This window comes from Microtus ochrogaster, unplaced genomic scaffold, assembly GCF_000317375.1.
Source record: "Microtus ochrogaster isolate Prairie Vole_2 unplaced genomic scaffold, MicOch1.0 UNK50, whole genome shotgun sequence".
Lineage (NCBI taxonomy): Eukaryota > Metazoa > Chordata > Mammalia > Rodentia > Cricetidae > Microtus > Microtus ochrogaster.
The window spans coordinates 2011805-2037690 of record NW_004949148.1 but is presented as its reverse complement, the minus strand read 5'-3'; the positions used below and the strand labels follow the sequence as shown (position 1 = coordinate 2037690).

The 25886-nt window shown below is 41.4% G+C and overlaps 1 protein-coding gene across 3 annotated transcripts in view; it reads left to right on the top strand.

Moving 5' to 3' along the window:
- LOC101988417 (E3 ubiquitin-protein ligase RLIM-like) overlaps positions 1 to 25080 on the top strand; it is a 161327-nt gene extending 136247 nt beyond the window's left edge. For all 3 annotated transcript variants that reach the window (XM_026777248.1, XM_026777247.1, XM_026777249.1), the window contains 2 exons: positions 15845 to 15916; positions 21271 to 25080. In XM_026777248.1, the coding sequence (XP_026633049.1) occupies positions 21568 to 22722 (1155 nt within the window). In that variant the 5' untranslated portion in view covers positions 15845 to 15916; positions 21271 to 21567 and the 3' untranslated portion in view covers positions 22723 to 25080. The remainder of the gene's footprint in view (positions 1 to 15844; positions 15917 to 21270) is intronic.
- The last annotated feature ends 806 nt before the right edge of the window (positions 25081 to 25886 follow it).

Below are 25886 nucleotides of genomic sequence, written 5' to 3'. Positions count from 1 at the left end.
ATTCTAGCCTACGTCCATCCTAGGTTGGAGCTTCATCGTGTGTGCCTCAGAGAGCAGAGCTCTTGCCTCTGCCCACAAGAGTGGAGAGCTGTCGAGTCTCTCTGAGGCGTCTGCCCCCTCGAGGAGAGCTGTCGAGTCTGACCTCACTTCCTCTTCTGCCCAGCATTCTGCTCCTCCCACCTACGTTCTAACCTATCAGGGCAAGCAGCTACTTTATTTAATCAACCAATGACCTTCCTCCATCAAGACCCTAGAGTCCCTTGCACAGATTTGGACAATTTTAGAGTTCCCTGTTCTGAAAAGCAAGGTTCCACAACTCCTTCATCAGAATGAGAAAATGGAGTTTCTTGTGATGGTGATACAGAGAGACCCGGATGAGAATCTCCTGCAGTCCCTTGGGTAGGTGGGGAAACTTTGTATGGTTTTGAAAGTTCTGAGAAAGATGCTGAAGGTTGTAGAGCCCCTTTAGTATATCGTGATTCCTTTAGTATTGACTGGGCTGACATGGAAAGTTTCAGAGATCCTTGGTCAGGTTTCAAATTTTCTAGATACCCTTGACCAGAGAGAAAGGATTCTGCACCTTGTTTGGTAGGAGTTGAATGTTCTACAGGCACTACAGATGATGGCAAATCTATAATCCCTGAAGCAGATTGAAAAGATTCGATGCCCTTTTTTCCATGAGGCAAATGCTCCAATGTACAGTGGGAGTATTGGTATTGTCCCCAAATCCCTGAAGTCTGGGTGGATGACAAAGAACTTTGCACAGGTAAAGTTCTCTCTGATGCTTTGGAGAGTTTCTTACATCCCTCACAAGATAGCGGAGGTTGTAAAGTCCCTGGAAAAGATGGAGGTTGTTCCTGAGCATGTGGAATAGATGGTGAATGTTCTATGTCCTCCGGGGAAGACAAAAAAAGATCCTCAACTTTTTGTCTAGATAAGAAAGATCCTGTAGTCCTTGGGGAAGATGCTGAATCTTGTACAGCATGTTGGGCCAATGGAGAAAATCTTGGAGCTACTTGGGATGAAGTGGGATGTGTCAACGTACTTTGCACAAATGGCACAGTTTCTACAATTACTTGTGTGGGAGTAGATAGTTTTAGAGACCCTTGGACAGATAGGGAAGTCCCCAGATCCCCTTGGTCAGATGAACAAGATCCTGGAGTTCGTTGTGTAGATAAGGAAATTATCAGTGGCATTTGGGCAAGTGGAGAAAATCCTAGTTCCTTCTTGGTACTTTGATTAGTCCCTGACTTAGAAGTTGGATGTCCTTCAGTCCTCTGTGCCTGTGTGGGTTCTACCAAACTGGGTTTTGTATAAAGAGAAGCTTTCTCAGGAACTCGAGAAAGGATTCAGTGTCTCTTGCCTTGATGTGTTTAATTCCAGAGTTTCTTGTGAAGATAGGCAAAATTCATCATCTTTTTGAAAAGATAATGAAGGAACTAGACTTGCTTATGTTAGTAAGGAAAGTCCTGGAGTCATTGGGGTTTGTGGCAATGTGCCTGTAATCGTTGGGACAAACAGAGACATTCCGAAATCATCTGGGACAGAAGACAAATGGCTATGTATGCATTGGTCAAACTTGGATGGTTCCAACATTACTTGGAATGCTGACTGTTGTGGTGATTACTAGCTATATGGTGAAGAAGCTAGAGTTCCCTGAATAGATCTTTAACATTGGTCAGATAGAAAATGTGCTAGATCTTTGGATGTTGATAAAGAAGATTCATGAGATCTTGTGACATGTTGTAAATGTCCTGTAGTTCCAGAAGGAAATGAAAAAGGCCCTGTAGGCCCTTGGTAAGATGGTGATGTATCTGTGCAAAACAAGTGTCCCAGCTTACTTTGGAAAGATACCAGTGGGCCTTCACCATTACTGGACAGATGGGCAAGAATATTTGGGAGCATTTGGAATCTTCTTGGAAACCCTTGAGAAAAAATGGAATGTTCTTCATTCTCTAATGTAGATGACAAAGGGCACAGAGTCTGTGCATCAAGTGTGTTAATTTGCAGAGGCCCTTGGATAGTTAAAAAATGTTCTAGGGCTTGGAAGTAGATAAAGAACTTTCCTGTGCATATGGTGCAGAGGGAGGGCCTTTTGCATCTTCTCTGGCAGATAACAGAGATCCCAGAGATCCCAGACCACATGAGGAAGATTCCAAAACCTCTGTGATGAATGGTAAATATGGAGTCAATGGGGAAGTTGATTTGGCTGGTTTCTCAAATGGAGAAATTTCTCCATCTATTCCCACAGATGACACATGCCCAAGTTTCCTATGTTCTGATTCTGATGGCTCCATGAGCCCTGGAGAATATACCAAAATTCCTAGAGTCCCCTGGGTAGATGGTAAAGAATCAAACATTCCATGTGCTGATATGGACAGATCATCAGGTCTTTCAGCAGATTAGAAATGATCTAGAGTTTCTGGGGTCAATGGGCAAGCTTTCCAAGAACCTGGTTCCTTGATAAATTTCCTCCAGCCTCTGGATTTGATAAAGGTCCTTGAATGCCAGATTCAGTTTTGGGAGGTCCTAGAGGCCCTTGTGCAGATAGTGGATGTTGGTGAGGGCCTTGGGTCAATGAAGAAGGTCTCAAAATCTCCTGTAAAGAAGTCAGAGGTTTCACTGACTTATCAGGAGATGATACATTTTCCACTCTCTCTTTTGTGGATGATAATATTTCAAAAGCCCCTTGGGAAGATAATAATGTTTCCCTAATCCCTTTTCCAGGTAAAGAATTTTCCAAAGACTTTTGGGCAAGCGTAGTTCTTAGAGCTCCAGTGGCAGAAGAAGATTCCACAACACTGTCAACATATTGGGAGTTCTCTATTGACTCATTTGCTAATGAGCAAAGTCCCATATGCTCCAGATCAGATGATAAAGCTCCTAGACCCTCTGAAATATTTGAAGTACTTTCCAGAACAATTTGTGAAGGTATCAAAGTTTTGAGTCCCTCCTTGGCAGATTGGCAAGGTTTCAAATTCCCTATTAAAGGTACTAAGTATTCTTGAGCCTCTTGGTTAGACAGTGAATTACCCAGAGACTCCTGTGCATATATAGAATGTTGTTCATGGTGTTTGTCAGCTAGCATATGTCCAAAAACCCTTGGATCACATAGAAAAGATTCCAGACCACCTGTGGCAGAGAGAGAATTTTTGACATGTTCATAGTTAGATGACAAAATTTCCAGAGACTCTAGAAACGATTTCAAACTTTCTTGAGTCCCCTGGTGGGTTGAAGAATGTTCAAGAGCTCCTTCGCTAGGTGGAAAATGTTCTAGAGCATATTGGTCACACTGAAATTTTCCGGTAACCCCTTTGGGAGATGATGGGATTACCAGAGCCACTTTTGCTGCTTCCACATGTTGGATAGATCCTTGTTCCAATGTGGACAGTTCTGGAGCTTGTTGGGCAGACAGGGAAAGTCCCACATCCTCTTGAGTAGATGGTAAATGTCTGAGAGTTCCCTGTGCAGGTAAGGAAATTACAACAGGATCATGATCAGATATCATAGATCTTGGAAACCCTGAGATATTTTTCAATTGTCCTGGAAATCCTGTGTTGTGTGAATATGTTCCCACATCCACTTCCACAGAGGACAATGGTCCCAGGGTCTCCTGGAGAGATATGAAAGGTAACATATCATCTAGAGCAGACAGAGAATGCCCTGGAGTTGCTTTTGTGGATCTGCAAAATCTATAGGCTCTTGTGCAGATAGGGAAAGTCCCACAGACCCCTGGATTGGGAGCACAGGGGCTATGCTACCTTCTGAGGATGAGAGACTTCCCTGAAGCCCTTGTACAGATGGCATTGATGGTAGGGCCACTGAGCCATATTGAGGTAATTCTAGAATTCCATGAACATGCAACAATGGCAAAGGGGTTACCTGATACAGAGTTAAAAGTTCTTGAGCCTTTGGAGCCAGTGGTAAGTGCTCAAGAGTCACAAAGCGTGAAGGGGAATTTTCCAGATATTCATGTATAGATGATAGAAATCTTTGCAACCCTTGTGCAGATTGGGAAGTACCAGCATTCCCGAGTAGATATGGATAGATCCAGAGGCCTTTGTAGGGACAACAAGAGCCTTTGCAAAGACACCCTAGGTGAGCATGAAGTTTCCAGAGAGCCCTGAGCAGGAGGGACATGTTCTAAAATCCCTTGTTCTAGTGAAGAATCTTCCTGATCTCTTGGAAGGTTGGGCAAATTTCCTGAATAACTTAATGAAGATGGAAAACTTTCCTGAGGCCCTTGGGCAGACAACAAAAGTTCTTTTGCTCCCTGGGCAGCCTGGAAACAACACAGGTCTCCTGGGGCAGATGGTAAATGTCCAAGAAACCCTTGGCAAAATGGTGAATTTCCTAGATACCACTGCTCAGATGTTGATGACACTGGAGACCCTGGGGGAGATGGAAAGTGTTCTGCAGCAAGAAGGCAGGAGGAGGCACAGGGATCTTTAGATGGTTTGGAGGACATAGGAGATGTCAGGTCCTCTTGTGGTAATGGCAAAGGTTCAAGATGTTTTTGTTTACATTTGTCCTTTCCCTTAGACCCTTTGGCAGATAAGGAAGATTTCAAGACTCCCAAGTCAGATTTAGAAATTGACAGATCTTCTTGGGTATAGGTAGAATTTTCTGGAGCCTTTGACAGAGATGAAGAATGTCCCTGAAGGCCTGGGACAGATGGTAAATGACATAGACCCTTTGGGACAGATAAAGAAGGCCCTTGGGCCTCTTGGGATGATATGGAATGTTCATGAGGCCCTTGGTTAGAATAGCAAGGTTCCACAGTCTTTTGTTCAGATGTGGAACATTACAGGTCCTTTTGGACAGATATAGAAGGCATAGGACTTACCTGAGGAGTACTTGTGGTGATTGATGTTTCTTTCGGAGCAGTAGAAGATGCACATACCCTTTTTGAAGAAGGGAGGAGTATGAAACTGACTTCCTCAGATGAGGGAGTTCTGAAGTCCCCTTCATCAGAAGGATCATCTCTCAACCTCTTTTTGGTAGAAATGGATCATCCAGGGCCCACTTGGGTAGAGGAAACATGTTTACTATTTCCCTCCTGAGAAGGGATATGCATGAAACTCTCTTGTGTAGATGGGGAAGACGGTAAAGTGCCTTCATGAGATATCGTAGATCCTTAGGCCTCTTGTTCAGAAGGGGAAGGTGCTATTGTGTCAGGTGTACATGTGCGTATTTTTACTACAACTTCAGAATGAGGGGAAATTTCTATAACTGTGTAGTTGTGGTATCCTCTAAAGTTTCCTGTGCATATGTAGTAGGTCTAAAATCCTCATGGGCAGCTAAGAAAGTTACTGGAGCTCCTTGTGTAAATGTGGAAGTTTTAGGAACACTTTCTTCAGGAGAAGAGTGTAATAAAGCCTTTTGTATAGAGATGTTAGGTTCTAGAGACAGGTGGATGGACAAAACAGGTTCAAACAGCCCTTGGGAAGATAAGGTAGAATTCAGAACCTTTAGGGTATTTGTTAGATGTTCTGGAGTCATTTGTGGGCGTGTGGAAAGACTAACATCCCTTTGTGCAGATGAGGAATGGCCTATAGCCTCTTGTGTAGTTGTGACAGATTGCTGATACCCTTGAGGAGATGGAGAAATTTCCCCAGCCTCCTGTGAAGAGTGGAGAGATCCTGTGGGTGTTTGTGGGCAGGTAGAATCTGGGGAATCCCTTTCTCTCAATGTGAAATTTGCTACAAATTTTTGTGTACATGTGTCACATCCAAGAGCCATTTCTAAAGATGGAGATGAGTCTGGAACCCATTCTGCAGATGTATCCTGTTCCCCAGTCACTTTAGTACATATGGTAGAACCCAAAACATCCTAGACAGGTTGTAAATGACCTGGTAATCCTGGTGTATATGTAGAAATTTCAAGAGCCTCTCCTACACATGTGGAAAGTCTTAGAGACTCCTGAGGAAGAAGGGAAGGCTGTATTGTCTTAGCACTTTGGGTAGTTGTGGAATGTGCATGGCTCACTTGAACTCTCTTGGCATATCTCTGGCCATTTTGCTTCCAATGATGAATCAGAAGGGCCTTTTTGATTGGCAGGGTATATTTAGATCCCTCTTGGTCTGATAGGGACACTGGAAATCCACCTTGCTCAGAAGGAGGATCTGTCCTTCTCTTTTTGCTATAGTGGGGATATCCATTGTCCATTTTCATATCTGAATTAGGTTTGAATTTCCCTTTGTGAGAGAGAATAGGACTTTGACCTGCTTCTCTAGATGTAGACAATTCTGGAGTCCTCTTGACAGATACGGAAGGACTCAGAATCCCTAGGGAAGTTGATGCAGGTGTTAGAGACCTTTGTGTATGTTGAGAAGGTACAAGGGTCCCTTGGGTAGACTTGGGAGTTCCTAGCATCTCTTGTAGATATGTAGAACTCTCTAGGGCCCCTTCTGAAGATAGCAAAGGTTCTAGAATCCCTGATGTAGATGTAGATAGTTTTGTTTCTGCTTGGGTAGGCATGAGTGGTGTGAGGCTCACTTGGGGAGCAGTGATAGGGCTTGGTCACCCCTGTGCTGTAAGGGAAGATCCAAACCCATTTTCTGCTGGAGGACATTTAAAGCCCTCTTGCTTTAATTGGGAAGTTATAAAATTCCCTTGGTCAGAGGATGCATGACTCGAGCTCACTTCAGCAGATATGGATTTCTTAGGGTCATTCTGGGGAGAGGTAAACAACCTTGGCTCTCTTCATGAGAGAGTATAGCTCTCCATTCATCTTTGGCAGCTTTCAATGGTGCTAAACTCCCCTGGGAAGAGGGGTTAGGACATATTTCATTTTGGGAAAATGAGAAATCAGTAACCACCCCTTTTGAAGAAAAACATGTGGAGCTGTCTTTGTCTAATGGGGCCTGCTGTAGGGCCCCTTGATCAGAAGGGGCTTATCTAAACTCTTTGGTGGAGAATTGGAATGATTGGTGACCCCTCGGCTAGAGGATGGACTTTTGAAAACCCTTCTAGAAAGGGAGACGTGTTTGATTTTCCTTTCAGCCAAAGGGGGAGGTTTCTGGGATGCCTGGGAAGATATGGACTGCCCCATAGACACATAATCACATTGGGTTCCTCCCAGAACCTCTCTGGTAGATAAGGATAGTCCCTGAGCATCTTGAAAAGAAGTGGAAGATCCCAAAGCTCCTTGGGTAGGGGAGGAAGGTTGCAGGGAACCTTGAAATTGTGGGGAAATTACCAGTCCACGTTGGTCAGTGGAAGAGTCAGCAGAAGACGGCCCAGGCACTGTGTCATCCTCGTTGACCTTTTCACTGGCATCTCCAGCACAGTGTCTTGGAGATGTTGCAGACACTCTGGTGCCCGAATGGTCAAAGTCCATAGGTTCTTCAAACACATATACAGGCTTCTTTGCACCTTCCCAGGTCTGTGCACAGAAGTTGAGGGCACTCTTTTTCTAGTGGCGGGAGGTAAGGCAGATGGTTTGGGTTCCCTGCTCAGTGGGTTACTCCTGCAGTCAGGAAACTCTGTAGAAAGTAGAACTTGTCCTTCCTTGATCTCTTTCAGCTCTTTTAAAGGGTCCAGGGTCTTCTTACTGGATGTAGTCTTTATAAGAGCTCTAAGACTCCACAGTCTATCTGTAGTACCAATGTTGGTGATTTTGACTGTTTTGTCCTCATAAGGCTTTTGGCACCTGAACTTGTGCTGAGGCAGTCGTAGCACCCCCGGAGGTGCAAAGTCCCTCAGGAATTTGGTGCTGGTCAAGTATGTCTCCCATTGGGGTGCGCTGCCATCAATCCCTTGGGAGACACTGAAGGGGGTCCCAGGCCGTTGGCCTCTGAAAGGGGTCCCAGGCCTATGAGGCAAGCGCTTCCCCCATTGGGATAGGATGTCATCATCCCATTGGGGGACCCAGAAAGGGGACCCAGGATGGGGTCCACTGAAGGGGGTCCCAGGCCGGGGAGGCTGGGAAAACTTTGGTCTCTGGTCAGAGTGTGGTGGCCTCTCTCCACAGGTTTGGCCATTTAGCCAATAAAGTAGTTGAAAAATAAAAAGGGAAATTGCCCCTCGCAAGGGGCAGCAAATGTACTTGCCAATGGTGACTCTCGGCAAGCAGCAGCAAAGCAATATCCTCAGAGAGAGGCTCTCCTTCCTGAGAACTGAGGACACGTCCGGTAGCCCAAGCGCACAGTATTCGAGTGACAGTTGGCCTCAGAAATCGAACAAAGCTCGAGAGCTACACTTGAAATGGATGTCCAGAGCTGTCTCGGCTGGCGGTTCTGCCTGCACTAACCAGGCAAACATCCAAGCTTTCTGAATGAGGAGGGCACCTTGGACCCTCTCTTCTTCATTAGGGTCGAGAATGCTAGGTAGTCTGGTACCCACTGTCAGTGACCAGGATATGGACTATTGAAGAGGCAACATGATTGGGAAGGCAAGGGGGTGCTTGGGAGACTTTGCTTTCGGGTTCCTCTTACACCAGTCTGGTCCCGCTGTCAGGAGGTCCTCAGTGTTGCAGTTAGATCTGTTTGAGCCTCATAACTGAATGAGAAAGGGTGATCCAGGCGTTTGCTTCTCAGAGACTGTGAGGGCCAGGCAATCACTGGTTGTGCTAGGGAAAGAATAAGTAATAGTGCTTGAATAGAGCAGAGGATGTCTGGAACTGATATTACAAATGATATTCTGTATTTTAACGATGACCTATCCTGGGATTTTCTAGTAAATTTGTTGACAACTTCTGTGAACGTCATCCTTTATGCTGAAATGCACCTCTAGACTGCTTAATAGTACTTATTGCAGTGCTATTATTATATAAATGTTAGTATGTATGTATATGTATATATATATGTGAAAATAAGGATAAGAAAAATAATCTTCTTATAGTACAAAAGCAAGTTGTTTTTCAAATACTTTTATCTGCTTTTGGTTAAGTTCACCATTTCAGAACACAGACGCAGTTGGACTTCCTAGTGTAGCCCTTATGGCCTTAAGCAATTGCTTTGTCTCGGTTTACATGTTGGGTGTTATAACATGTACATATTTGATTGTTTTGGAAGGTCATATAATTTCTCTGAAGTCACAATATGACTAACGGCTCACATTAGTGGCTCTGCATGAGCCATTCACTTCCATTCTAATGATGAAGCTGAAGTATAGTTACACAGAATTATTTTGGAAACCCTTAGAGAAGTTGATTCTTTGAAAGGTAATGTTTATTGAGCAGTTGATATACTGAGAAGTGTAAATTTGAGGATATGGATGAAGGCATTATGATAGAGAGACTTGCTTTGCTCGTTGCACATTTTTCTAATTTTACTTTGAGCACTCTTTGTTCTTGCTGGATGAAATACTTTAGTTTATTTATGTCAGTGCTATATCTGATTTTTGTGAAGTATTTCTGTCTCCCTTTGGCTACACAGACAATATGACTTCAGAAGCATTGGGGCACTTTTCTGTCATCTAATTATCTTCCTGTGCCATTGTCTTAGTGATTTGGCACATGCTTTCTCCTTGGAATTTTTGAAAACTTCATCACTCCCTTTCTTTAGCCCTAATTTACCTCACTAATTTCATTTTGAAAGATATCTATCTTCAGGAATTTTATCATTCACCGTGTTTATCTGCATACTAGCACATATCCTAACTCTCGTATACCTTTCAACCATTTATCTGAATTTTCTGTTGGTCCCTTGAGGTCCTTGGAGGCAATGAATTTGCACACCAGCATAATGCTTGTAGGCATGAAAAACTTGGTGTAGGCTACAATGGATAGAGAATTATGAATATCAATTTATATAATGTATACCTCATGAGAATTTGCTTGGCAATTCTAATTTCAGAACAAAACAGTTTTCTCAATTCAAGTTTCAGTGACTGTGTTTAGTTCAGATAATCTATCAAAGGTAGTTTATACATACATGAATGACTGATCAAAGAATCGTACTATTTAAGAGATTTTAAGGTTTCACTTTGATAAGGTTGTTCAACTACAAGTACTTTAATGTATAATAGATTTAATAATGAAAATAACTGAATAGTATACTTTTGTAGCATTTAACTCAGTAATTAACATTCTTTTCTAAAGTGTTTATTTCTTATTCATTTTGTCAGCATACAAGGAAGTGAGTTTCACTACAGCAGTTTCATACATATGCTTTTATTATTAGCAAGGATGTATTCTAGGCCCCCTGGGTCCTTTCCTCTCCAGTATTGGTCCTGTCTAACTATCCACCTGTTAGTATTCAGGCATGTGTACTGGCCTGGGCTTGGGGTAAATGTCCTCAGCTGTAGTCACTCAGAGCTCCTTCTGTGCACATTCACTACATTCCCTTTCAAAAGGACCATGCCAACCTCCTAACTCTCTTTCTCTCTTTGTCTTCATCTGTCCATCAGTCCCCCCTCTCTCCCTCTTTCTTCTCTTCTGTTTGCTACTCCTGTCCCCAGAAGCCGGGATCCCCCTCTCCCCACCCCATTTTCCCATTCACTTTCCTCCAATTAAAAAAACCCTCTACCTGAGCTTGTCGCATGGCATCTTTCTCACACAGGCCACTTTTTCTCAATTAGAGCACACCTGTGTGCCTTCATGCTATTTCTCCTGGAAGGATCTTTTTGGGAACAAGAAGACACCATCCCAGGTAGCCTGCCTTCATTTACCCTGCCTACTTATGTTCCTCTAACCCCACCTTGTGTGTGTGTGTGTGTGTGTGTGTGTGTGTGTGTGTGTTCGTGTATGCGTGTTTGTACATGCACATGAGCATTACTGCATTTGTGTGTTATTGGCATGAATGTGTAGTGTGTTTTTATATATGTAGGTGCACATGTGAATGGGTATATGTTCATATGTGTGTATGTACATGTAGAGACCCTAGGTTGATTTTGGTTGTCATTGAAGACTGTACACATTATTTTTTTACTGAAACAAACATAATTTGGCTTGTCTAGCTAGTTAGCATGTCCCTTGTGATTTCTGGTCTCTAAAGTACAGATAAGCAGCCACACTTACCATTTATTTGGGTACTGCAGAGTTTAACACATGTTTATATGTGTGGCAAGTGCTTTATACACTGAACTATCTCTTAGCACCTATTATTTTTAATGCTATTAAAAATTGATTTTATTTCCTTTATTTCTTTCTTAGCATGTTCTATAGAAAAGCTTCTGATGTTTATGTTGATTTTGTATTCTGCTACTTTGCTGAAAGTGTCTGTATGTGAGTTTTCTACTGAAGACTTTAAGGGATAGATTATACTATCTATAAATAGGAAAAATTTGGCTTCTTCCTCTCCTGTTTGTATACCTGGTGGAATGTAAACTGGTGCCAACTGTATAAATCAGGACATAGGTTTTCAAAAATAAAAAACGAAGTATTATAAGACCTAACTAAAATACTTCTAGACAAATACTCAAAAGACCCTAAGTCTTACATCTGACATACTTGCAATTCATGTTTATTGCCATAATATTCACAATAGTTAAATGGAACCATTCCTTTCCATTATGAGATGAATAGATAAAATGTAATATATATATTATAATGTAATATATATTATATATATTATATATATAATATTATATATATATATCCCCAATGGAATTTTATTCTACTGAAAAGATTGTTGAAATCATGGCATTTGGAGGGAAACAGAATTGCAGGTTCTTATGTTAGGTGAAGAAGTACAGATTTGGAAAGAGAGAATTATCAGAGTTTTTTTTCTCATATGTAGAATTGAGACTTAATTTTTATATATTAGTATACATATGCGTGGTTATATGGTAAGGGACATAAAACTAAAAAATGAAGCATGAGAGGAGAAAAGAGATCTACAGGGGTAAAATTAAGAAGTGTAATATAATACATATGACATAAAGGGGTGCTTACTACTTACTGTTTTATTACTGAGATAAAAGACATTAACCAAGGCAATTGTGGAATGGAGAAGTTATTTGTCGTATGGTTCCAGGGGGAAATGAGTCCATCAAGGTGGGAGAGTATGGCAGCAATCAGCAAGCATGGTACCTGGAATAGGAGCTGAGAGGTCATATCTCAAACCACAAGTAAGAGACTGAGAGAGTGAACTTGAAAGGGTTTGAGTCTTTCAGCTTTCAAAACAACATACCCCTAGGGACATAATTCCTTTAGGAATGTCATGCCTCCTAAAACACCCGCAAACAGCCAAAAACTAGGGACCAAGTATTCAAATGCCTGAGACTGTAGGAGACATGTCACTCACTCACACCAGCACAGGATGACTATTGAGGGAAGCACTGAACCAGTAGGAGGGAGTCATGGGATCTGGGATGTCACTATAGGAGTAAGAATAACATGGAAAAGGGAAGAGTGGAGAGATGGCTTAGCAGTTAAGGGAACTGGCTGCTCTTCCAGAGGACCTGGGTTTGATTTCCAGATTCACATATTGGCTCACAATTATCTGTAACTCCAGTCCTAATGGGGTATGATACCCTCTTCTGACTTCTGCAGGCACCAGGCATGTATGTGGTACACAAACATATGTGCAGGCAAAATACCTATACACATAAAAATAAATAAGAAAAGGGAGTGAATGAAAATGCCATAATGAATCTCACTTTGTATGCTAAGTTTTAAGCTTTATAATGTATGTGTATGTTCATCATCTGCATATTTGTATCGTTTCTGTGCTTTTTTTGACTTCTACTTTTATTTCCTCAAACTGTATTGTTTTGCATTTGTTAAGATTTAATTTGCAGAGAAAACCAACACATGTGGTATATTTTAAAAGAGATTCCATAGGGTGCCAAGAAGAATGTGTATGACATTCCAATTTACTAAAGTATTCTCTAGGTATGTGTTAAATCTAATCTATGTATCATCAAGTTCAGATCTGACATTTCTTTGATAATTTTAATTTATATGATGTGATGTTTTATGTGGATTGCCAACAGGACCTATAATAAATAAAAGGAGCCTATGTGCATGCCTTTGAGGGATTATCTAGCTTAAGTTATCCTCTGTGTGTGTCTGTCAGGATATATTGGGGGGTGTCTGTGTTGGGCAGTGGGCTCTGAGTTCCTAGAAATGCCAAGCAGGCCAGTCAGAACAAGGGTACTGCCACTTCCATATGGTTCCTACAAAATTCTCTCATCCATCAAGCTGCATGTAAAGATACCAGCCACCCCACAAACATGCACCATGTACTGGACCACTCCATGCTTATGACCACATGAGCTGGAACTGAAGGATGGAGCCTTAAAAGTCTTCACCTATGTGCCAACGTGCCATACGCCTTTAACCCTGAGCTGCCCGACAGAACTGTTACATACCTCTGAGGAACTTCTTATGGTCTCTACTAGGACTTGTCTCCAAGCCAGGGATAAAGTATAAACCAAACCAAACACACACACACACACACACACACACACACACACACACACACGAGTTTAAAGTTCAAGGAGGCTAGGTCTTACCCTCTGTTAATTTCAGAGCCTTCTCTGAGTATTCTTATTGTGTGGAGCTGTGGACTGCTTCCTGCCAATTGGCTAGCTTTACCCGAAATAATTACACGGAAACTGTATTCTTTTAAATACTGCTTGGCCCATTAGTTTTAACCTCTTATTGGCTAGCTCTTACATATTCATCTAACCCATTTCTAATATTCTGTGTAGCACCACAAGCTGGCTTACCAGGAAAGATCTTAACCTGCATCTGTCTCGAGTGGGAGAATCATGGCGACTGCCTGACTTGGCTTCTTTCTAGCAGCATTCTGTTCTGTCTACTCCGCCTACCTAATTTTCTGTCCTATCAGGGCCAAGGCAGTGTCTGCATTTAACAAATGAAATTAATACAAAACAGAAGACTCTCCCCCATCATATTCTTGTAGCAGAGATGATGCCTGGACAGCGCAGAGCAGGAGAAGGGGCTTTTGGATCCTTGACCCTGTGACTTCTCCCTAGGTATTATGTAGGGTGGCCTAGACAGCAGAAGGCAGGTATATGCCACCTGCAGGGGTGCCCCTTATCAAAGAGAGGAGCTTTGTCAAGGGTAGCAAGGGCAGTAAAACCTGGGCTGGATGGTACCCAGAGGCCTGCCTGGTCAATTTGGGCACCCTACATTCCACATCCTGATCTGGCTACTTCTACTTGGATACACCCTAAGCCACCACACCTCATTGAGCTTGGTGCCCACTAGGTACGCACAAGAAGGAAGTACATGATGATGTTGGTGGCAAGTGCCTTCTGTCAGACCCCTTGTAGGGTTCTGGGGATGTAGCTGTGGATCAGAAACATCTTCTGGCAGGTACAGGTCCCTGAATTGCAAGCACAGCATGGCTCAAGGAGAAAGCCATTTCTCAGAGAAAGCAAAGGAAAGAAAGGAGGGCCCTGCAGAAAGAGAGGAGAGAGGATGACAGGGAGGGAGTTATGTGGATGACAGACATTTTGCCATAATGGTTACCTGGCCCTGAGACCCTGAGCACCTGGCCAGAGATGCTGGGCAGTGTGTGCCATTTCAGGGTAGGAGTTGCGTGTTCTGCTGGGGAGACTGTGCCAAAAGCTAGAGGTTCCCTGGGCGGGCTTGTGCACATGATGTGGGCTAGTGTGCTCCACAAGGTCTCCAAAGGAACCCAGAGGCAACCCAGGATACAGAATCCCCTTCAGGGAGGTTCTCTAACCCTGCCAGACATGGTGACTTCAGGACCTGAGAGGCTGTGCTTCCCTTGCCCAGCAAACCAAGGGCTGTGGTGGGCACGCAGTTCCCCTGCGTCCGGTTGCTCCCACACCGCTCATGGGTCACAGAGACTGCAGGAGACTGGCTGAGGCACAGTGGGGGCACTATGGGAGTTACTTTTTAGCCAGTCCTCAGCCATGTCAGCAGAAGCACTGGGGAGCTGCTGGCGGGATCGGAAAAACAATTCTGCTTGATGGCAGCAGTACATCGAGAATGCCAACTGTCACAGGGCATGGGTGCGCTCCCCTTTCCAAAACAAAAATAAAGGAAATCCAGTGCACCACACTCCAAGATGGCCACCAAACAAACAACTAGGCCAGGACTGGCCAGAGATGTGTCTCTAGGCTACAATTTTGCCTGCCCCCACTCCCTTCCAAACGCAGGAACCCAGCAGAAGCGGTAGTAGTGGAGGTGTGCAGGACAGAGTCAGCTTCACATTCATCAGTGAAGAAGAGACAAGATAGGGTACCACACCATTGTAATCTTCCATGAACCTCCCTGCTCCAGCACAGAGAGACGATGCCCTGTCTCTCTTCCCATGGACCCTGGTACTTGTTTCTGTGACTCTCATTTAGTTACTGGGAATTTTGTATGTCGTTGCAATCTCAAGGTTTAGGAGTTGGGACAAAAACCGGGGCACAATAGACATGCCACCCAAGGAGAAGAAGTCTACAAGCAAAACTCCAAAGCTCCCGAGGGATTCTCCCGATTCTCAATTTGATGATGACTTGAAGCCCAGTGTTCCCCAAAGGCTAGGTACAATCAGAGGGTTTTGTGAAAGGCTGCACCTACCCCAGGGGACAGTTTGACTGATCTCTTGGCAGGTGGTGCATAAGGGCAGTTCAGGCCCAGGATTATTGCTTCAGATTGCAGGATGTTTCCAACTCTGAAAACGGGTATTTCTATGTATCCCAAACTGGTTTGCTGACTTTAGGTTCCCCCTTGATCTTCTAACTTCAGGACTCCTAGCCAAAGCCATCCTCACTTCCAGCTTGTCTCCTGGAAAGATTTAAAATTACTTTAACCCCGGAAGGCTTGTACAAACGCCTAACTAAAATATCCCCAGGCACATACCTGTTTTAATCTCACTTGTACACACATGCTGGATTTAAAAGTACGTTTCCTGTCTAGGATGTCTAGAAATTCCATAGACAACTTATTTTGTATTTTCTTTCTCTTCAGTGTAGTAGAAAACCTCGCGATTGATATCTGTGATGACAGTGCTTCATCAGAGCAAGATGAACAGCAGGCGAGGTAATAAGTGTAAACTACTATTTGTTTGTCATTAGAAGACAGTTTCAGAAAATTCAACTCTTCTTTGTTAAACACCACATATTTATTTCCAAATAAAATGAATTTTCATATCTCATTTAAGAATTTCATACTTTTTTGTCTTTAAGGAATCTTTATTTTTAACATCAGAGAAAGCACATACACATTTTGTTCATGTTAGTAAGGGAATAAGAAAATGTCAAAAATGAATAAGTGTAAGAACAGTTAAACAAGTTGTAATACCTTCACATATAAAACATACAACCACGAAGTAAGTTGAACATGTCTATGAATATCATTATGAATAAATCCAGAAAATCTTGCTATTTAAAGTAAATTGCCATGGATAAATAAATAAAAATGAACAAATTAAAAGACTTTAATATTTGTATATGCATGCACTAAAAGTAAAATAAAAATGATATATGTACTACTTAATTTACCACATAATTGTTTGTAACTATGTATAGCTTAGAGGTACATGATTTGGCATAGCTATATAATAGGCTTTAATTATCCTTACAGTATAATATTTATTTTTTTATTTTGTTTTCTGTTTATGTTTTGGAGATTAAATGTTACTGTGATTGCAGGTGAACTGTAAGTCTTGGCAATTTTCCTTCCTCATCTAGCCTGTGCCATCACACGAGAGTCAAAGCATTCTATTTCTTAAACTGAAAAGGCTGGACACATATTATTTTAGTACTGCACTTAAATTCTTCACATCTGCTATTTACTTATGGTTCAATTTATGCACTTCATTGAAATTAGTAGAAAGTCATCTTCTTGCTTAGAGTTAAATATAAGAAATGATGGCAATATTTGAAGATGGAAGACATAACTTGTGAGATAAGCACAATGACCATACCAAAAACAAATCTAAGGAAGACTATTTCTCCCACTGTCAGCATTCCTTAGTTGCTTGTTTCCTGAAGTTTTTATTTGTGTATAGTTTAGGACTTGTAGAGTTTCCCTGGCTATTGATTGCTTTGTTCAGCTCATTTTGAGATTATCATGTTGGTGACAATTAAGAAGTGTTTCTAATATCCCAAGAATTTTAGAGCAATCCCCGTGACCCTTAGACTCTTACAATCTTTCTACCCCCTCTTCCCTTCTAGTTCTTGGGCCTTAGGTATCATTGTATTAGGCATATAAGTGACATTATGTGAGCATGTTCCTTTTAGAAATAATATATGTGTTATGTGTGTATGTGTATCTCTTTCTCTCTCTCTATATATATATATGTATATATACATATATATGAGAAAGAGAGAGTAATATATGGGAGGATTTGCAAGGGAAAAAAGGAAAGGGAATGTAATTACAATACCAAAAACATAAAAGAAGCAATTTAAACTCTTTTAATACCAAAATCTTACACATTCAGTTTTCGAACACGGAAAACTGAATTTGTCAGCATATTCATATTGCATTTTTTGAGTGTAAATTGTCCTGGGGTCATTTGAGTGGCATCAGCATCATCACAGGTCCCTTTAAAACAGGGAAATATAGGCAGACATTCAAGTCACAGGAGGACTAAACTAGGAAAAAATTCATAAAGAAAGGTAGGGTTTTTTTTCCCCCTAACATTCAAAAGGTGAAAGGAGCCAACATAGGAATGCAGGTAGCCACAAGACACCAGAAAGGCAAAATCTGAATGAATTTAACATGATGCTGACAACAATTGTAGCATATCCCAGGTAAAGAACATAACAGAATTATAAGATGTATCTAAACGTGACAAGTATTTTATTAAAACCTAAGTGAAATTTACTTATGAAATCACAGAACAAATTTATATAAAATTTGAATTATGGAAATTTTAAAAAATTTAAATTTTACAAATTTGTGTAAAATTTGTATTAATTTTGAATTTCTTAATATGCTAACATTATATTAGATGCATCTAGGAATATAATTACATATAAGCGTGTATTACAGTTTTACTAAACAACTTTCATTTGATTTTTAAACTTTTGCAAGAATGTCTGTTGAAAATCCTTTAAATGTCATCCTGAAAGATTTTTATTGATACTAAAGAATTATTCTTCTAACTCAAACTATTATTATGAAAAGAGAAGAAACAATTGTAGAACAGAATCAGCCAAGACAACTTAGTAATGTCCTAGTCACAGTAAATACTAGTCTACTCATTTACTCTTAAATTTTATATGACTATACTACTATGGAAATTAACCTGGTAGTAAAAAATGAATTTGCTTCTTGATTTTATCTGACTCCATCACGTTGACAGTTTCATTCTGCTCTACATAAAAGTTAACATCCACTGAAATCAGTGATAATATGGAAACAAGAATGAGTCAAAGAAAACACAAGAAATAGAATGGGGATGAGAGAAAAAAGGGAATGGGAGAGAAGAAAGAGGTGAATCTGTTTCTTGTGTTGTGGAGCAGATAACTCCAGAGCCTTGTACAGTGCATGCTTTATTATTGAGCTACACACCCAGCACCTAGCTATATTTATCATCTTTGGGTAAATCTAATGTTGATTTACATAACCCCATGTCAAAATTACTGTACAAACTTTAAATATGTGCAATTTACTAGATGACAACTGTACCTTAAAAAAGCTGTTAAAATGACCTAGCCCACCCCGAAAAAAAGAGGTGAATCTGGACTTCCTAGTTAGTTAAAGCTGAGCAAAGTTAAAGAGAGATGTTGCATCTGGAACTCATTTACATGTTGTTGTATTTATTTGTTAACGTTTATAAAAAATCAAATCAAGCAAGAATAAATACGATTTAAAAATCCTATGGAAGCATAAGCTTCCTTAGAGGGAAGCAACTAACAGTCCAACACAGTTATGACACCTATAAACTTGAAAGACCAATTCAGTAACACAATGGGTTCAGTGGTAATTCTCATATCTTGGATGTAAGCCATAGCTCTTAACTGCTTTTCAATTTTATTTTTATTTTCAAGTAATTTATTCTAATAAAAATGCTGCCCACCTGAATAATCATGATCCTTTGCCCCTAATGTTCTCAAGATTTTTTTTTGTTAAAAATTTCCACATCCTCCCCTCCTCCCATTTCCCTCCCCCTTCTTCACCCCTCCCCCTCCCTCTCCAGTCCTAAGATCAGTCAGGATTCCCTGTCCTGTGGGAAGTCCAAGGACCTCCCCCCTCCATCCAGGTCTGTCTAGGAAGGGGAGCATCCAAACAGACTAGTCTCCCACAAGGCCAGACCATGCAGTAGAATCAAAACTCAGTGCCATTGTCCTTGGCTTCTCAGTCAGCCCTCATTGTCAGCCACATTCACAGAGTCCAGTTTGATCACATGCTCCATCAGTCCCAGTCCAGCTGGCCCTGGTGAGTTCCCATTAGATCATTCCCACTCTCTCTGTGGGTGGATGCACCCCTCGCAGTCCTGATTTCCTTGTTCATGTTCTCCCTCCTTCTGCTCTTCACCTGGGCCTTGGGAGCTCAGTCCAGTGCTCCAACGTGGGTCTCTGTCTCTATCTCCATCCATCGCCAGCTGAAGGTTCTATGGTGATATGCAAGATATTCATCAGTGTGGCTATGGGAGAAGGCCAGTATAGGCACCCTCTCCTCTGTTACACAAGGACCTAGCTGGGGACATCCCCGTGGAAACCTGGAATCCCCTCTAGAGCCAAGTTTCTTGCCAACCCTAAAATGGTTCCCTTAGTTAAGATACCTTGTTCCTTGTTCCTATATGCACCATTCATCCATCTTAACCTTCCCATTCCCTCAAGCTCCCCTCAGTCCTCCCCTTCTCCCTTCTCTCTCCCCATCCCCCTTCCCCACAACCCACCCCCACCCTCGTGCTCCTAACTTTTGGCCAGCGATCTTGTCTACTTCCAGTATACAGGAAGATAAACATATGTTTTTTTTCTTGGGGTTCACCTCTTATTTAGCTTCTCTAGGATCACAAATTATAGGCTCAATGTCCTTTGTTTATGGCTAGAATCCACTTATGAGTGAATACATACCATATTCATCTTTTTGGTTCTGGATTATATCACTCAGTAAAGTGTTTTCTATTTCCATCCATTTGCATGCAAAATTCAAGATGTCATTGATTTTACCGCTGAGTAGAACTCTAAAGTGTATATTGCCACACCTTCTTTATTCATTCTTCTATTGAGGGGCACCTAGGCTGTTTCCAGGTTCTGGCTATTACAAATAGATATGCTATGAACATAGATGAAAAAATGCTGTTGTAGTACGATTGGGCATCTCTTGGGTATATTCCCAAGAGTGAAATTTTTGGATCCTGAGGTAGGTTGACTCCCAGTTTCCTGAGAAACTGCCACACTAATTTCTAAAGTGGTTGCACAAGTTTGCACTCCCACCAACAATGGATGAGTTATTCCACAACCTCTCCAGCATAGGCTATCATTGGTGTTTTTGATTGTAGCTATTCTGACAGGTGTAAGATGGTATCTCAAAGTTGTTTGGATTTGCATTTCCCTGATTGCTAAGAAGGTTAAGCATGACCTTAAGTGTCTTTTGGCCGTTTGAACTTCTTCTGTTGAGAATTCTCTGTTCAGTTCAGTACTACATTTTTAATTGAGTTAATTGGAGTTTTTATGTCTAGTTTCTTGAGTTCATTTTATACTTTGGAGATCAGACCTATGTCTGATGTGGAGTTGGTGAAGATCTTCTCCCATTCAGTAGGTTGCCTTTTTGTCTTAATAACAGTTTCATTTGCATTACAGAAGCTTCTCAGTTTTAGGAGGTCCCATTTATTCATTGTTATTCTCATCGTCTGTGCTACTGGGGTTCTATGTAGTAAGTGGTCTCCGGTGCCCATATGTTGCAGACTACTTCCCACTTTCTCTTCTATCAGGTTCAGTGTGGTCAGATTAATATTGAGGTCTATACACCATTTGGACTTGAGTTTTGTGCATGGTGATAGATATGGATCTATTTTCATTCTTCTATAGGTTGACATCCAGTTATGCCAGCACTATTTGTTAAAGATGCTTTCTTTCTTCCATTGTATAATTTTTGCTCCTTTGTCGAAAATCAGGTTTTCATAGGTTTGTGGATTAATATCTGGTTCTTCAATTCAATTACATTGGTCAATATCTCTGTTTTTATGCCAATACCAAGCTGTTTTCACAACTGTAGCTCTGTAATAGAGTTAGGAGTCAGGGATGGTAATGTGTCCGGAAGTTCCTTTATTGTATAGGATTGTTTTGGCTATCCTGGGTTTTTTGTTTTTCCATATAAAGTTGATTATTGTTCTCTCAAGTTCTGTGAAGAATTTAGTTGGGATTGTGATGGGGATTGCATTGAATCTATAGACTGCTTTTGGTAGAATTGCCATTTTTACTATACAAATTTTACAGCAAATTAAAGCGGGGAAGCCGACACAGCAGAGCTCAGAAGAAAATAGACGCTGAGACTCTTCAGATGACGTGTCCAATGGTGACTCCATAATAGATTGGCCTAACTCTGGCAGACAGACTGCCAATACAACAAGAAGTGGTCAGAGAGGAAATCAGTCCTTGGGGGCAGTGAGCCAGACTAATCCAAGCAGTGGTGATTTCAGATTCAGTTTAGAGACAAATGTTAACCATCATAATGTAAGCCAAACCCCAGAGAATGAAAATGAACCATCTGCTACACGTCTTAGTGTAGAAAACATGGACAGCAGCAGCCAAAGGCAAATGGAAAATTCAGCATCTGAGACATCATCTGCCAGACCACCTCGGTCAGAACGCAGTTCTGCTGCAGCATTAACAGAAGTGCCATCCACCAGAGGGCTGAGGAGGGCAAGAAGCCCGAAACCAGAACACCAGCGAAGAAACAGAGTCAGAGCTGAAAGAAGTAGGTCTCTGTACCCAGCAAATGAAATTCCACGAAGATCTCATCATAGCATCTCATCTGAGACTTTTGAGCACCCTTTGGTAAACGAGATCGAGGGAAGTTCTAGAGCCCCTCGCCATGGGACTTTGAGACAGCAGATAACTGGATCTGAGTTGCTAGGTAGAGGTCTTTTTGCGGCTTCTGGGTCAAGAAATTCTGCCGCTCAAGGGACAAGTTCTTCAGGCATGGGTACCATTGGTGAAGCAGCAGGATCTGGTCAAAGACCTCCAATCATAGACCTTCAAGTCAGAACAAGAGTTCTGCTGGGAGAATACCAGCAGAGAGATAGCATTGCTAGCAGAACTCGGTCAAGGTCTCAGACGCCAAACAACCCGGTCACTTATGAAAGTGAACGTGGAGGTTTTATACGCACCTTTACACTTTCTGAACGTACAGGTGGGAGAACCTATGTGAGTATTGACGGGTTTTCCACTCTTACAATCTTCAATCCTGAATCAAGGGAAACTACATCTGTTCCAATTCAAACCACGTTAAGGCAGAGAACAACACGTTTTGGTGAGCTTCCATGGAGTGGAAGAGGGAGCTCTGGTGGGAACAGCTCTGCTTCTGGTGGCTCCACCTTTAACCCTCGCTCCAGTTCTAATGGTGAAAGTTCAGAAAGTAGCTCAAACATGTTTGAACGTGGTAATGAAGGAACCCGACTTGACCCCTATAACGACAACCACCAACCTAGAGGACTCACCAAAGAACAGATTAATAACTTGGCAATGAGAAGTTTTGGTGAAAATGATGCATTGAAGACATGTAGTATTTGCATTACAGAATATACGGAAGGTGACAAACTTCGTGAGCTACCTTGCTCCCATGAGTACCACGTCCACTGCATCGATCGCTGGTTATCAGAGAATACCACCTGTCCCATTTGTCGCAGGGCCGTCTTATCTTCTGGGAACAGAGAAAGGGTGGTATAATGAGAACAGAACTCTCGAAGCTGTGTAGCTGGAATAGTGAAGAGCAAACAGAAATCACTTGCTTTATCTCCATGTTTTTGAGCAGTGCTTAAATACAAAGTCACAACCTGAATCGAGTCATCGCTTTCCTAGGGAATCGTGTCTTTTCTCTAGTTTCTCTTTGAGGATAGAAAGAATACTTCAGAAGCAACGTTTTAGGACTTCAGTGTTTAATTTCAATACCAGATAATTGCTAACCTGTTACCGATAATTTACCCACATACACTTGTCATTTTCCCTTTGTTACCACAAGATCTGCCTTAGCAGAGGCTCCTTTATCACGCTGAGCTCTTTTTAGGTTTCCCAAGCTATAAGAGGGGCATGAATAAAATTCCCGCTCAAGACTAAGTTTCATTATGTGTTTAGTAAGTGATTAATTAAAACTATACCATTCCCAGTTACTAACGCAAATTCAGTCACATTCTGAGTATTGTTTGTTCACCTTCCAGATTAGGGGATGATGGACATACCAATGTAAATAACACTAAACAGTTAAGATCTCTTAAGTGTATTAACAGTCCTAAGCCCATCACTGTGGCACACAATAGAGTGAACATAGAGTTTCATTGAGATATTTATCTTGTGGAAATATTAAAAAGCCTATGCTTGTGTAAGTAAAAATTCGCATTTGTTTTTTCAAAACATAAAGCTATTTTGTAGAGGCTCAGTACTTTTCCAATGCACTGTTGTATTAACGCACTCAAAATTGTAAAGTATTGTGCTTAGAAATGAGAACAGCTTTTGTGAGCTGTGATAGTAAAACAAAGACACCAAACAAAGTGTGAAGCTGCTTTTGTAAGTGTATGGGTGATGAGAGCACAACATATCTATATTTAATGTATTTGAGAACAGCTACTGTGACATGGAAAGGAAAGGACCATATAGAATCGAACTGTCCTAAAACCCAGTGGAAACCATGAATTTTAACTTGGATTTAGGCAGGAAGTGATAGAAGGTAAGAGCACTGCTCCGGAGAATGAAACATTTTCATGATGACAGCGATAAAGGCATGAACTGGTTTCCTACAATGACAGCCACAGCAGCTGGACCCAGTATTCAACTCGAATAGATGAAGCAGAAGATCCAAAATTTGGCAGAGCTGTTTTTGGTTTAAAAAACAAACCACTACCACCTAGCACAAGTTAAATTGATGTTTTTACAATCTGCTCCTCAAAAACAGAAGGTGGAGGAAAGAGACTTCTAAACCAATTTTAAAGTAGGGATTTTAGTTGGTACAGATGGGTGTGCTTTTGGAAAAATCTTGGATTTGCTTGTTTTCGAGATTTATCATGTAAGGTAATAGTGCACACTTGTCAATATTTCATTGCTGTACCTAGTAGATCCAACATGCCACATTTAAAAGACATATTCATAAACTAAGATATTATCTTTTATTGACAGTGAGGCATGTTGGGTAATTTGAAATTCAAATTCTAGTTGTGTTGCCCATATGTGAAGATGAGATGGCCAGCTCATATCTATGGACACACACATTAATTATTCTCTTTTAGTGGTAAGACTAGAATGTGATAACCCCAGGACTCTTGACTGGTTTTTCTTTTAAGACTGATTGGGGTTAAGATTAGCCTTGTTGGTTCCCCAGAGAAAGCTGCTAGGCCAGAAGGGAAGCTGGATTGAGCAGGCACATCCCTGGCCTTTCACCAAAAGAGCTAACTACCCAGACTAGTCCAAGATTCTAGAAACTGCTTTACCCAAATTTGCTTACCCTCACTGATACCACCTTAGCAGTACAGATTATTTCAAAGTTCATTCTTACATGTTTTCCTCTGGCTATCATTTCTACCTAAGTGTCAAGGGAATGAAATTGTAAATTAGGTAGTTGTTTACAAAGAATATGCACTGCTCTTGCAAGGAAATAATGTCCAGACAAAGCTTCGCCTATTTTTTTTAATATAAACAGATTTCACTATTTATGGCTCTTATGTAATACGTTTTTTATCTTTTTAAAAGAATTATCCAGGTAAAAGTCAGGATTCCTTTATATTTGTGAGTCTCCATGTCACCTTTCTATGGTTTTCAGATCTGCAGGATAGTCCTGATTAACTAAAAACAAATCCATTTTCCTGTTGGTAAAAATGTTCCAATTTAGGAGTGTTTATTTTCTATAGCTAAAAAACAGCTGACGCATATTCTAAACATGAAGTTTGTAGGGGAAGCCCAGCCAATCACCTTACTTTGAAGGGCGGGATCCCCTGAAGTTGTTATTTACGTAGAAAGATTGTAGATGTGCTCCCTGCAGCACCTTCTGTTTTCCTGCTCTCCGCTGGAACCTCGGTTATGTAAGTCCTCCACTTATTAAAGCTGAATATTTTATAATAAATTCTGTCTGCCGTTCATTTATGCCATAACATTATGGCGCCCGAACGTATGACTTTTTTTTTTGGATATTTGCCCCCGCCTCTGAGAGTGGCTGTGTCACTGGGGCCTCCCTAGCTGCCCAAGCCTCAGCAGCGGCTCATGCACACAGTGTCCTTTCAACTGCACCATGCTTTCGCTGGACAATCACCCGGCCCAATTGCCAGGCACACAGCTCCCTTCTCTGCTGGTCTGCTCTCCGGCTCTGACTTCCTGGCCACGTGGACTCAGGTGCACCCCATCACCTACTGGCAGGCAACGGTCATTACAGGTAAAAAAAAAATTATCACAAAATAAATAAGGAAAATGTATGAAAACGTCACCATTCAAGGTTTCCACTGCTTTTTTGACTACACCATGTGGGAGATTTTACAAGAGGTAGGTGTCTGACACATCTCATCTATGGTTAATTCTGGGGTTGGTCATGTTTCTTCGTACTATATGGTTTGGTAATAGAAAAATGATAAAGTTCTTACGAGACGAGTCCAGGATTCTTAGCGCAGAGGTTGAATGATTAAAAACAATTCAGACTGACAACAACCTCCTCAAGAAAGAGGTTGAAGTTCTCAAAAAAGATAACTTTTTTTCGTCAATCATTGTCAGAGTCTAAAATGACTCTGTCAACTGAGCAAAATTTAGAAAAGGTACAGTCTGATATTAAGGAAAGAATCAATAATATGGAGGAGGGAACAGCTGATCTGGACCGTAAACTTCAGTCCCTATCTGTAGGATCTGAAACATTTTTTTTT